The sequence below is a fragment of the Ursus maritimus genome, unplaced genomic scaffold (assembly GCF_017311325.1).
Source record: "Ursus maritimus isolate PB19 unplaced genomic scaffold, ASM1731132v1 scaffold_19, whole genome shotgun sequence".
NCBI lineage: Eukaryota > Metazoa > Chordata > Mammalia > Carnivora > Ursidae > Ursus > Ursus maritimus.
This window is the reverse complement of record NW_024424341.1, coordinates 33710977-33723768: the sequence shown is the minus strand read 5'-3', so window position 1 is coordinate 33723768 and position 12792 is coordinate 33710977. Positions and strand designations below refer to the sequence as shown.

Sequence of the window (12792 nt, the reverse complement as noted above, 5' to 3'; positions counted from 1 at the left end):
TAAGGTTTGAGATGAGTTGTGAAGACAGGGCAGGACTAGAGAGAAAATGAAACTGGCAGAGGGAACAGCACAAGCACAGAGAGGCATCAAGGAAGGTTGCCAGCAGTGAACTATGATAGAAAGAGCTGGGGCTTCGAACTGCTAGGGGGATGATGGACCCATGACATGTTTTTTAAAAAGAATTTACTATTTTTGAACACGTAAGACATTCACATGGTACAAGACAGAAAAAGTTTCAAAAATGTGGCCAATGAAACAAAAGTCTTGCTCTTTCCTCCGTCTTCCACTTACCTAGCTCCCTCCACTCCTGACCCAAGCAATCACTACTGCCAGTCTCTTATAAGTCCTTTGGGAGATATATTCCACAAATACAAATAAATATTCATAGATGTTTTTGAATAATCATAGATGTTTTTGTAAAAATGGGATTGGACCATCAATAATGTCTCATACTTTGCTTCCAATATTAGCAAAAATCTTAGATATCCCTCCAAACTTCTATATAAAGAAGCTGCTCATTTTGGGGGCATATGGAGAATGTACCATGTTTTGTTGACCACTCTCTAATCAATAGACATTTAGGCTGTTTCCAATCCTTCCTTCTTACAAAATTCTGTAATAAATAACCTTAAGCATATGACATTTTGCACACGTATGAATTTACTTGTAGGTAAAATTTCTAGAAGTTGAACTACTAGATTACAGAGCTCCTGTTTTTTAACTTTTTGATAGATATTGTCAAATTGCCCACAATGGGGTCTGAACCAATTTACCCTCCCATCAGCAATGGGTGAGTCTATTTCCCCACATCTGGGAGGTGTGTTTGAAAACATTGCCAATGGCCAGTTCATTGTATACAAAGCTGAGAAGCTTGAACTTGATCCACAGACCATGGACACCCTCACCGGAGTGGGTGAGGCAGTGGGTGAGGATGGGCAGGTTTGAAGCTTTAAAAGCTTGTTTTCATGATGATATCAAAACAATTTTGTAGAAAATTTGTTTTCTCTAACAGGCATGAGTAGTCATGTGATGAGTCAGAGAGGGAGACATATCCATTAGGATTTAAGCCATGCTGGGGAGAATGTGATTATCATTTGGGCACAGGCACCACTCTAGACAATAGCATTGGAGATGAGTGCAACTTGTTTGTTTTTGTTTTTGTTTTTTTACCATCCCATCACTCTCACTCCCCTGCCATTTTTCTTTTATCACATACTTCCCACATGCTGATGGCTTCCTGTGAAAAGAACAACATAAAACCAATAGCAAGGAATTTTTATCCGAAGCTAACAGTTGATCGAATGACAAGCAGACAGGTGAGATAGCAGCTATATGTTTCTCTTGAAGACCATTTCGCAAATTAATTGGATTTGGAACAGGAACTGAACAAAGAGCTGGGCAAAGGAAAAATGCAGACACATTCACCCTGAGCTTTTTGTTTCTTAAACAAGAGGTAGTAGCTATTACTTGATGCAAAGAGAGAAAGAAAGATGGATGGCAGATGGTCGTGAGGCACCAGCATAAGAAGGACCAGAGTGCCAGCTGCATCCAGATGCTCCAGCAGTGGTTCAAGGATGAGCGCAGTGGGCTTGGTGCTCTTGGGGCTTGCTCTGAGGTTTAGGGCCACAATCTCTAAACCAGAGGAGGGCAGCTTTTGCTCGGAAAGCCAAGTGGCCTTCAGAGACTCTTGCTATGAATTTGTGCCTCTCGGTCGCACCTTCTATGGTGCCCAGAGCTGGTGCGAGGAGCAAGGGGGCCACTTGGTCTTTATTCATGATGAAAACACCCAGCAGTTTCTGCAGAAGCACCTCTCCCAGGACAGGGAATGGTGGATTGGACTCATAGGTAACTCGGCTCAGAATGGAACTACAAAAGGTAGGTGCTGTGAAAGCTGTATTTCATGGGAAGCTTATGGCTGTGATTCTCACCATTGCTTCTTACCCAGAGCCTCATGGAACAAATTAATATATCCTAATCTTAAAGTAAGGATACCCTCCTCTTTGGTTGTTTTGTGGATCAAATGAAATAACTCATGTATAGTACCTAGCACAGAATCCGGCACATAGCTCTGACACTCTGCAAACGTTCATTTGTTTGAATGTGCCTTAAACTAATACTAATTATGACTTCTTCAGTTCTTGCTGGAATAGTCCCCTGCACTATCCTTAGTACTTCCCGTCCATTATTGCCTTGAATCCCTATGATAACTAGTGAGATAATATTGTTTCTTCTATTTTACAGATGAGAAAACAGAGTCTCAGGAAATAATTACTAAGTTATTTTCAAAGCACTTCCAGGGGCCCTGGGTGGCACAGCTAGTTAAACGTCTTGACTCTTGGTTTTGGCTCAGGTTGTGATCTCAGGGTCATGAGATTGAGCCCTGCTTTGGGCTCTGTACTCAATGCAGAGTCTGCTTAAGTTTCCCTCTCTCTCTCTCCCTCTGCTCCTCCTCCCACCCTCTCTCTCAAATAAATCTTTTTTTTTTTTTTAAAGCACTTTCACATGCCTTTCCCCATTTCTTACGGGATTAAAGCAGGTTAAGAGTGTGGCACTGCTCCCTTCATGTTAGATAGTCTCGTTGTAATGGTCCTTCTAGAAACTCTTCCTTACCTTTTTCTCTTGTCCACACCCCCGTGAGGGTACTTTTAGCATGACTTCAAGTTTTTAGGTGTCTGTCTTCCTTCCTAGACAATGAGCTCCTCAAGGGAAGGAAACACATTCTGGTCATTTTGTTTTTCCAGTGCCTGTACATAGCAGAGAATGGACAAATGAACATTCATATTTAATCTTTGCACCTGCCCCACAAGGTACACATTGCTTGCTCTTATTTTATGGATGAGGAACATGATGTCCAGGGGGAGGAAATGGTTTGCTCAAGATGATGCCCCTGGTGAAGGGACTCTGCCAGTGTCCCACCACATCACATTCCCCTGTCGAAGCTACTGGGTTTTAGAAATGAGTAACTCGATCTAGGCTAATATGAGTGAGTGGAAAGGCTTAATTAGGGGGCAGTTGAAGAAGCTTGTTTTAGGAAATGCAGGGCCTCAGGATTTGAATTCTAAAATGCGTATCGCATGGTGCACTGGGTGTTATGCGCAAATAATGAATCATGGAACTTTACATCAAAAACTAGGGATGGACTGTATGGTGACTAACATAATATAATAAAAATATTATTATAATAAAAAATTAATTTTAATGCAAAAAATAAAAAAACTAAAATGCATGTTCAGGCAATATCTATTGAATGGTTTCTTGATTTGTAGATGTAGCAATTGTGGATTTCTGTATATTGAATGTCCATTCATGTGCAGTTAAAGGAGTTGTGTCTATTCAAAAATCACCAAGGGATACCACGTGGCTGTTACAGAACATAAGGTAGATCTGTGTAGGCCGACATGAAACCACCTCCATTATTTAATGTTATTTAAGAAGTAAGGGACAGGGTGCCATGTGCAATATGATGGCATTTGTGTAAATTGATTTCAGGCACTCATAGATGCTGATATGTGGATACAAGTTAGTCTGGATCAATTCACAAGAAACATACCAGTAATGAGAGTAACCTGTAGGTTGGGAGAGGGGAGATGTTTTTATTTTATATCCTTTTTTGCTCTAATTTGTTTAAACCATTTGTACGGATTTATTTAAAAAAAATGAATACACTTTTGAGTCTTCAGAGTAAATATTTTACATTTAGTGTTTTCTAGATTTCTAGTGTCCTCGAAACACCTTTGTACTCCACACACACACAGGGCACTTCTTCAAGAGCACATCAGTGTGTTCCAGGGGCTGAAGAGTCCTGAAGTAAGGAAAACTGCTTCCATTTTAATTCAGCACGGCCCAGAGATATTTGACGAGGGCCCCTGCCTCTCTGCGGAATACTTTTGAACATCCCAAGGCATACTTCTGTGCTCTTTTTTAGATTATGGTAAGACAGAACTGGAAGCATCATGTACTAAATCAAATCACTTTGTTTGGGCTCCCTGACTTGGCGCCCCAGTTTTTAGGTTGAGTTCTTCTGTCTGGGTGTTGGAAGATAACAGCTAGCAACGTCCCTTCGTTGGCATGGGAAAGAGGGGCCTTCAGTCTGTCGGCCTTAACTGAGCACCTCCTGCACACCAGGAGCTGAGCTGAGGCAAGCCCTGTCCATAAAAAGGGGTCAGAAGAACGTTTCCAAGTCTTGGTGGTTGTGTTCTCATCCCAGGGCCGGGGATCTGGCTGGACACCTCAAATGTGAGCTACAGTCACTGGCGCGGAGGACAGGTCACTCCTGCTCCAAACACCTGTGGTTACATCGGGAGAGACGCTTCCTTTGGGTGGGCGGCCTCAGACAACTGCACGCAGCCGTTTGCCTTCATCTGCGAGTTTGGTGAGCTGCCTCTGTTGCGGGGTCTCCCTCCTTCTGTTCTCCGTGTCCCTCTGTGTCCCTCTGTGTGTCTGTCTCTATCTTTGTCTCTGTATGTCTCTATGTCTTTGTGTGTCTGTGTCTCTCTGTCTCGGTATGTCTCTCTGTCTCTGTGTCTCTCTTTGTGTCTCTGTCTCTGTGTGTCTGTCTCTCTGTGTCTCTGTCTCTATCTCTGTGTCTCCCTAAATGCCCATTCATCTCTGTCTATGTCGCACTCTGTGCCTGTCTCATATTGTCTCCCCAGCTCACACCGCACCTCTCCCTGTCCACTTACCTGCCTACCTGCCTACTAGTCTCATTCCTGTGCATCTTCCTATCAGATACCTGCATCTAGGGGCAAATGCCCAGGCCTATTTACTCTCTTTTTCTAATCTTCCTATGAAGGAGATGTGGTCCCAGGAGGCTGTTCTCACCCTTGATTCCTGCTGCCCTACCACCCACCATCCCAGACTCCTAAATTCCCCCACACTCTGCTCTTGTGTCCTTTCTAGCTGCTGTCCATGGTTGACCCCCTTTGCACCCTGGGGACCCTTCCCTCAGGACTCCGTCTAAGAGCTGGCATGAGAGGCCCACGGTCCCATGCTGGGTCCTGCCTGCCATGGGGGGCCCTGGCATAGGGGCCTGGCCTCGGAGCCAAGCTGCTCCATGGCCCCCTGACTTTCAAGACAGGCTTGACAGAAGATTCTGGGCTTCCTGGGCTCAGCCTCCTCCTCCAAGCCCCTCACTGAAGAATCCTAGCTTCCAGGGCTCATTCCGAGTTTGGGTACTTACAGAACCCCCTGCCCCATTTCCCCCTGTCTGGGTTTAGACAGGTGTCATGTAGGCCCCCAGCCTGGCTAATTCTAAAAACTTGTAGCTTCGGAGACCTGTGGGTCATACAACTTCCCTCTCTTCTTATCACAGCCCTCCCAAAGCCACATCCCCTTCTGCACCCCAATCTAAAGCCTGTCTCAGAATCTGCCAGCCCCCAGGGTCTTGGAGCCATGGTCCGAGGTCACACCATGAACAGCTAACACGTTTCAAGCAGGACCTCCGGCACAGACCTGTGCGCTCTGTGTGTATTCATCACAGTAGAAGTACCTCTGCTGTTCTGTTGTAGGCCCATTATAAAGCTAAGAATAGTGAGGCTCAGAAAGGGTAAGCTCCTTGCCCAAGGCCACACAGCTGGGAAGTGACAATGATGAGACCTGAACCTGGGTTTGCCTATCGTCAGAGAGACTGGCAGATGCGGTGCTGCTTGCTTTGGAGATGGAGGAAGGCGTCACAATCCAACAAATGTGGAAGTTGGAAAAGGCTAGGGAGCAGAGCCTCCCCTAGAGGTTCCAGAAGGAACCAGGCCTGCCCATACCTTGATTCTAGCCTAGTAAGACCCACTTTGGACTTACCACCTTCATAACTAGAGGATGATAGGTTTGTACTGGATTCAGCCATGACTTTGGTGGTAGTTTGTGCAGCAGCCAGAGGAAATGAACACAGATTTTGGTCTCATCCCCACGCTGTGGCATGCCCACCAGGCAGACAGGACTGACTTTGGATCTAGTTTCCTACTTTCTGGCTGTGCCCATCTGAGCCAGATTGTTCTTTTCCAACAAATGTTTACCAAACATGGACCACATGCCAGGAGCTGGCTTGGAGTGGGGTCTCGGCACAGTGACCCCCGGCCTGATGTTCCTAGTGGGGAGGTTAGTAGCCCAGCTTCTAGGGTTGGTATGAAGACGCATTCATCCAACAAATGCTTGTTTAGCATCTATCATACGCCAGGCATTGCTTTCAGATAAGTCTCAAGGAAGGTGCACAACAAAGGAGAATATAGGGCATCTGGAAGCCTCAGTCAGTTAAGCAGCTGCCTTCAGCTTGGGTTGTGATCCCAGGGTCCTGGGACTGAGTCCTGCACTGGGCTCCTTGCTCAGTGGGGAGACTGCTTCTCCCTCTGCCCCTCCCCCTGCTTGCTCCCCCCCTTGTCAAATAAATAAATAAATAAAACCTTTAAAAAAATAGGAGAATATAGTTGCCACTTGTATAGCCCTTACTCCGCATGTATAAACGCATTTAATCCTCCTAAAGACCCCATGTGGTGTGGTGCTAACACTCCCCCGGGCTGAGGGGGCACATAGAAGCTAATTTGCAGAGGGTCACACAGCCAGTGCATGGCTGGCGGTGTCTGCTCCCAGGCAGTCTGGCTCCAGAGCCATGTTCATGCCCACCACGTTCTATTTCTCACCCCTGTGGAGCTGGCTCCTGCCCTGTCTCTTCATCTCAGTGCCGACCCCTGGAAACCTTCCACTTCACGTCAACCAGGCACTTGCCCAGCCATGATCATGATCCCTCCTAAGGTGTCCCCTTCCCTTTGTGACAGGTGCTGGCCAGAGTCTGGCCTGTGCTGGCCTCAGTGCCACCATGCACTGCAGCTCAGGGGAGGTCATCCAGATCCAGAATGCCTTCTACGGGCGCCAGACCCCCCATTATTGCACCCAGGGTGCCGCAGGCCCCTCAGAGGAGGAATGCAGCTGGACCAGCGTCAAGGATGAAGTGGCAGGTAGGACCTAAGGACAGCTCTGGCTGTGGGGGCAGGGCAGTTCCTGGTATCCCATACCCAGCAAAGGGGTCTGGAAGGCTTAAACAATCTTCATATCTGGGCCTCCAACATTAGGAAAATGGGCCAGCCTCTGCCCACCACACCATACAGGGAAGCAAGAAGGCTGTGGGTCACCTCCTGACCCAACAGCAAACCCACCTGGATGGGCCAGGGGGGCATTTTCTCCCCACTCCACTTGGGTGCAAGAAACATTGCCTTTTTTTATTTTTTAAAAATTTCTAAGCACTCCAAACATATATTAAATATATTATATAAAAATATTTCAGTGAACTCCCATAGACTCACTACCCATCATTGTTAAATCCTAACATTATGCCATATTTGCTTAATGTCCCCTCCTTTCAACACTGCGTATGGTTTTAAATTTCCTATTATCCACTTTGATACATGTACCAGTTTATTCGTTTACTCTATTGTATAACTATGCCATAATGTGTCTCTCTTTTGAGAGTTGAATGGGTTATGTCTTTATCCTCACTGTTATGAATAATGCTGAAATACACATTCCTGGTGGCATCTCTTGTTCATGTGGGAGAGTTTCTCCATGTCCTTGTCTTTCTAAATCAGATTAAATCTGCCTCCAAGCTGCATTTGCCTGGTGATAAGGGTTCAGTTTCAGGGATGCTGGGGGCTCCCTGCACCTTCCTGGGGGTCTACTGTCAAGGACACAGAGGGGCCCCTCCTCTCTGCTGTGGTTAGTACTGTCGGGCCTACAAGGTGCCTGGAAGACAGGAGGTCGGTTGCTTTTCGGCCAAAGGAGGACACAGCAGTCTGTGTCCAAGCTGGAAGCTCTGGGGCCTCAGGCTGAATCTCCCCACATGTGCCTCTCAGCAATTCACTGAGGGGCTCTGCCTCTACCCAAAGGCCCTGTGAGGATTCAGGGAGGAATGCCCTGTACTCCCAGAACCTGCCAAGCAGCCTCGTCCCGTTTGGGGAAGTGTGCCGTGTCTCCCTGGAAAAGTGATCTGTTCTCCCCTCCATGTCTGGCCCACATTGTCCCTGGTCCCCTTACATCAGGCCGGGGCGGGGGGCGAGGGGTGCGGGGGAGGAAATGCTGAAATCAGCACTTGGCTCCCACCCACTCTCCTTGCTGTTCTGCTATCCCTGAGGCTGTGGCTCCTCTGAGGGGGAAAGTCCTGGGCTGGATGGGCTGAAGGATGTGCCTCCCTCATGGCAGCCTGGAGGGGACTGAGTGGGCTATTTCCACAAAGGCCCAGATGCAAGTTTCCAAGTCTTGCAGCCACACCGCAGAGAGCACCTTGGAGAGGAGCCCTGAATCCTTCTGGGAAGGGTCAGAGGAACAGAGCTGGGCAGGATCCCAGGGGAATCTGTATCTAAGTGCCACACTCACTCATTCATTGTCAGTTGGTCAATAAACATTTGTTGAGCCCAACAATGTCCCAGGCTCTAACCTGGGCTCTGTCGATAAAGGGACAAATCAAACAGTTTGTTTTTCAAAGGGCTGGCAGTCTAATGGTGAGGCAGATACAGATACAAGCGATCACCTAGTACTGTGCTCAATGCAACAACAGAAGGGAGCAAAGATGCTGTGTATTTGCACCTGCTACGTGTTGGGTACTGTTCTGTGTAGTGGAGTGGAGATAGAGCAATGAACAGAAACAAAACAAAACACTCCCTCTCTCTTGGAGATTGTAGTCTAGAGCTATGGATGCACATAGTAGGGGTATAGAACTCCAGTTGAGGAATGTATCAAGCTAGGTCCCATTAGGAAAACAGAAACCATGCCAGGTCTTTCAGCAGAGGAAACTGAATGCAGGGAACTGATTACCTAGCATGGAAGTGCTGAGAAGTCAAACAGGGGATAATGGTACAACCCTGAGATTAGCAGCAACAGAAAGCCACTGCCACCCACCCCTAAGGGCGGGAGGGACAACTGGAGGGGATGGTCTTACCAAAATCAGAAGTCAGGGCCATCCAACAGGTGCTAGAATCATGGTGGAGGCTGCCCTTGGAAGCGAGGACCACGAGGGAGGGCCTGCCCAGAAGGAGCTGCAGTCAGAGAGAGGATGAAAGGACAGGATGAAAAGCACTCTGCCCTCTTATGTCTTCCTGTCTGGGATAGGCAGAGGTATAGCCCCCAAGATTTGTCACCCTAATCCCTGGAACTCTGGGTATGATGAGATACCATGCCTGTGAATATGTTAATTTACATGGCAAAGGGACTTTGCAGATGCAGTTATGGTTCCTAATCTGGATTATCCAAGTGGGCACAATTTAACCACATGATCCCTTAAAAGCAAATAAGTGTCTCTGATTAGAAGCCAGAGATGGGGCTGATGGAGAAATCAGAGTTCAAGTGTGAGACAGATCCGACACGCCATTGCTGGCTCTGAGATAACAGAGGGTCACACACAAGGACTAGAGAACAGCCTCCAGGAGCTAGGGGTGGGTCCCAGCTGATATCTAGCACGGAAATGGGAGCTCAGTCCTACAACCAGGGGTGCAATACTTGCCTGTCCTCCTCCTAGGCGTCTCTGTAGGCATGTAATTCACCTGCCCGGGCAGGAGGGAGAGGTGTTGGGATGACCTGAAGTTTCTGGTCTGGGCTTTCCACACTTTTCTTTCCTGTGGGCACCTGGGCAGGATTCCTGATTTTTCCCCTCTTTGCCAGTTCTCAAAATGTAAGTTCCCACTTTAGTCCATCTGACTGGATGCTACTGGACCAGTGGTTCCCAAAGTGGGGTGCCTGGGCCAACAGCATAAGCATCACCTGGGAGCTTGTTAGAAAAGTAAATTCTTACACTGACCCCCATGTCAACTGACTCAGAAGCACTGGGGGTAGGGTCTGGAAATCTGTGCCTTCCAGAGCCCTCCAGGAGATTCTGGTGTATTCTAAGATTTGAGAACCCCTGTGCTGGACCCTGAGCTGCTTGAGGGCAAGAATACTACTTCTCTCTCCCCCTAGTACCTAGGTCAGTGTCCAGTCTTCAGTGGATACTAGCAGATAGCCATTAGGATGGTGGGTGAATGAATGAATGAACGAGAGGTCATTCATCTCTGTCTAAATCTGTCCCTTTTTGTCCTTCACACTATTCCTGCTCCTGCTGGGATTCGGGCACTTTCCAGGCCAGTGCCAGGGGCTGCAAGTATGCCAAGTGGCAGCAGATGGGACCTACTTTGGAAACGTGTGCCCCACCCAGGGCAGCTACCTGTGGGTGCAGTACCAATGCCAGGAAGGTGAGTCCCCAGCTTGCCCGGACTTGGGAATTCCCTTATTTCCACACCAGGTCCAGCCCTACTTGGAGCGGAGGGAGCAGCCTCCCATGGGGGCTGATCTGTGTGCTAAGAGACTTCCTCACTCACAGCTGATTCCCTGCAGCCTGACCTCCCCACCTGGCTTAGCCTCCTGGGGTAAAGAGTTTGAGGCTCCTGTTGCAGAAATGAGCTGTCAAGCCAGAAGTTAAAAAATAAATAAATAAATAAATAAATAAATAAATAAATAAATAAAATTTAAACTCCCAGGAGCCTTCAAATTAAATTTCATGGGGTGACCCAATAAACACATCAGACAAGACCAACATTACTTGACTGAAAGAAGTCAAAAGATGTCTTTCTACCATACACCCCACACCCACTCAACCACCACCCTGACCGTAGGCTGCATTTTAGAACACACAGGGACTTGTAAAAACTACAAATTTTGAAAGCTATAAAAATAACCCATATTACTACACTTTATAAAAATTTTATAAATCAAGAAGGAAGAATTCCTCCCTTCAATTCTACAGTCCTACTCTCCTTAAAGAAATCACTGTTAAATGTTCAGAATAAGTTCTTCCCTGCTTTTTAGACTGTCTTCATAGACATGATTATGTATGAATGTATATACATAAAATATAATTATGATAAATATCTTAGTTTACAGCTAATTTTTTTTTACTCAATAATGTATCCTAGACATCTCTCCAAGTCACTACCTTATTCTTTTAATGGCTGCATAGTATCCCATCATAAGACCAGTGCCCTGCCGATGGACATTTAGGTTGCTTCTGATTTTTTGTTGTTAAGTATCACTCTGCAACGCTCATTCTTGTGCAGATATCTTGACATGTGCCTGATTATTTTTAGAGGCGAGATCCCTAGTAGAGGGAATGCTGGGTCACAGGTATATGCTTTTTTAAATGTTAATAGAGACTGCCAAATTACACTTCAAAATGGCTGCATTGATTGACATTCCCACTAACAGTGTACTCGAGTGCCACTTAGTCAATCACAACAGCACATTCTATTGAGAGCGTGAGTGATGGTGCAGGGAGCTCTGAAGGGAAGAAGTGAGTCAGGGAATGTTGAGGTCCCCAGGGGCCATCCAGGAGAGCAGGGTCCGTGGGCGTAGGAGGGAGGACTGCACAGAGATGAGGAGAGGACTTTTCACCAGCGGCCTTAGTTTGCTAGACATGCTTGGGTGGAGTAAGAGTGAGCAGGATGTCTTCATTCTGTTTTCTGGGAAGAAGAGGCCACGTGTTTTGGCAGTGCTTTCCATTTGGTGGTTTTGTTAATGTACAAAGGGTGCCCTTTGAAGATCTGCCAGTCGCAGTGTGGCTGTCATTGGACAATGCATTGCTTAGGCCAGTGGGTGTACTGGGTCTGGAGACCCTGGCCCAAATTTTCTGCCCCAACTCTGATTTCAAATATCCTGCCCCCTTGTGAACCGGTGTGTTCTGATCACAGTGTTTCTGATTTGTAAAAGGAGACACTTTATCCAACATCCTCCCCACCCCGTGGCCCTCACCACACTGCCCAGAAGAGCCTAGCCACGGTCCGAGTTTCCTCAGGTAGCTGTGAATCAGGACAGCGACAACTTTCTGAGCAGCTCAGGAAAGTCCTTTTCATTTGCATTCAGCTCCTTCTATCTATTCCTTCCTCATTTGTGCTTGGAAACTGAAAGATTATGCTACACAAATTAGCCCAGGGCTGTGTGAAGCCCCAAGCAAATTCTACTCCCCTTCCCATCCTCCATGCTAACTTTGAAAGCTCAGGTTTTATAAAATTTAATGTGCACTAAATGGCTTACAGTGAATCACTGGCCACCCTAGCCAAGTAGATTTTCCTAAAGGTGCTTTGCCTTTTGTCTTTTTAAACATGATAAAATACATTTAGACAATCAACAGAATCCTGGTTAAGTAAGTTAGGGTACATTGTGCAGCTATTACAAAGAGCAAGGCAGCTCTAACTGAATTCATACAGAACAATCTCCAAGATATACTAAGTGAAAAAAATGGAAGGTGCCAAACACTGAAGGTACATCCTGTACCATTTGTATAAATAGGAAAGTATGTATGTGCTTGGGAATGTGTAGATATCCCTGGAAGGTGATTCTGGATACTGGTAACAATGATTGCCTCTGGGGCAGGGGTGCTGAAGGAGGGAAGGGAGGCTTTCTTTTTACTCTGTACCCTGTATACATTTCAAATTCTGTAACTTGGTCACCTATTACCTATGAATGAAAGATAAAATTCAAAAGAACTTTAAAAACTAAAAGTAAAATTTAAAAAACTTTAAAAGTCCCACCTAATGATGACGGACAGGTGGACAGAAGAGAGTAGGTTTTAAACAAGCATGAAATTTTGCTTTCTGATGGTACATAGCATTTTCCTTTTCGATCTACAGGCCTGCAGCTGATGGTGTCCAACGAGAGTTTCATCTTTGACAATGTCACCATCTCTTTGACATGGCTCCTCTCTCCCTTCATTGGAAATCTGTCATGTATAATTAGTACAGGAGATGGCCACACTTTCGATCCCTACTACCCCCCCAGGTAAGAGGAATC

The 12792-nt window shown here is 46.5% G+C and overlaps 1 protein-coding gene across 1 annotated transcript in view; it reads left to right on the top strand.

Moving 5' to 3' along the window:
- The first annotated feature begins 1420 nt into the window (after positions 1-1420).
- PKD1L2 (polycystin 1 like 2) overlaps positions 1421-12792 on the top strand; it is an 88895-nt gene continuing 77523 nt past the window's right edge. The window contains exons 1-5 of the mRNA XM_008689744.2: positions 1421-1875; positions 4208-4372; positions 6765-6944; positions 10092-10202; positions 12633-12780. Coding sequence (XP_008687966.1) covers positions 1575-1875; positions 4208-4372; positions 6765-6944; positions 10092-10202; positions 12633-12780 — 905 coding nt within the window. The 5' untranslated portion in view covers positions 1421-1574. The remainder of the gene's footprint in view (positions 1876-4207; positions 4373-6764; positions 6945-10091; positions 10203-12632; positions 12781-12792) is intronic.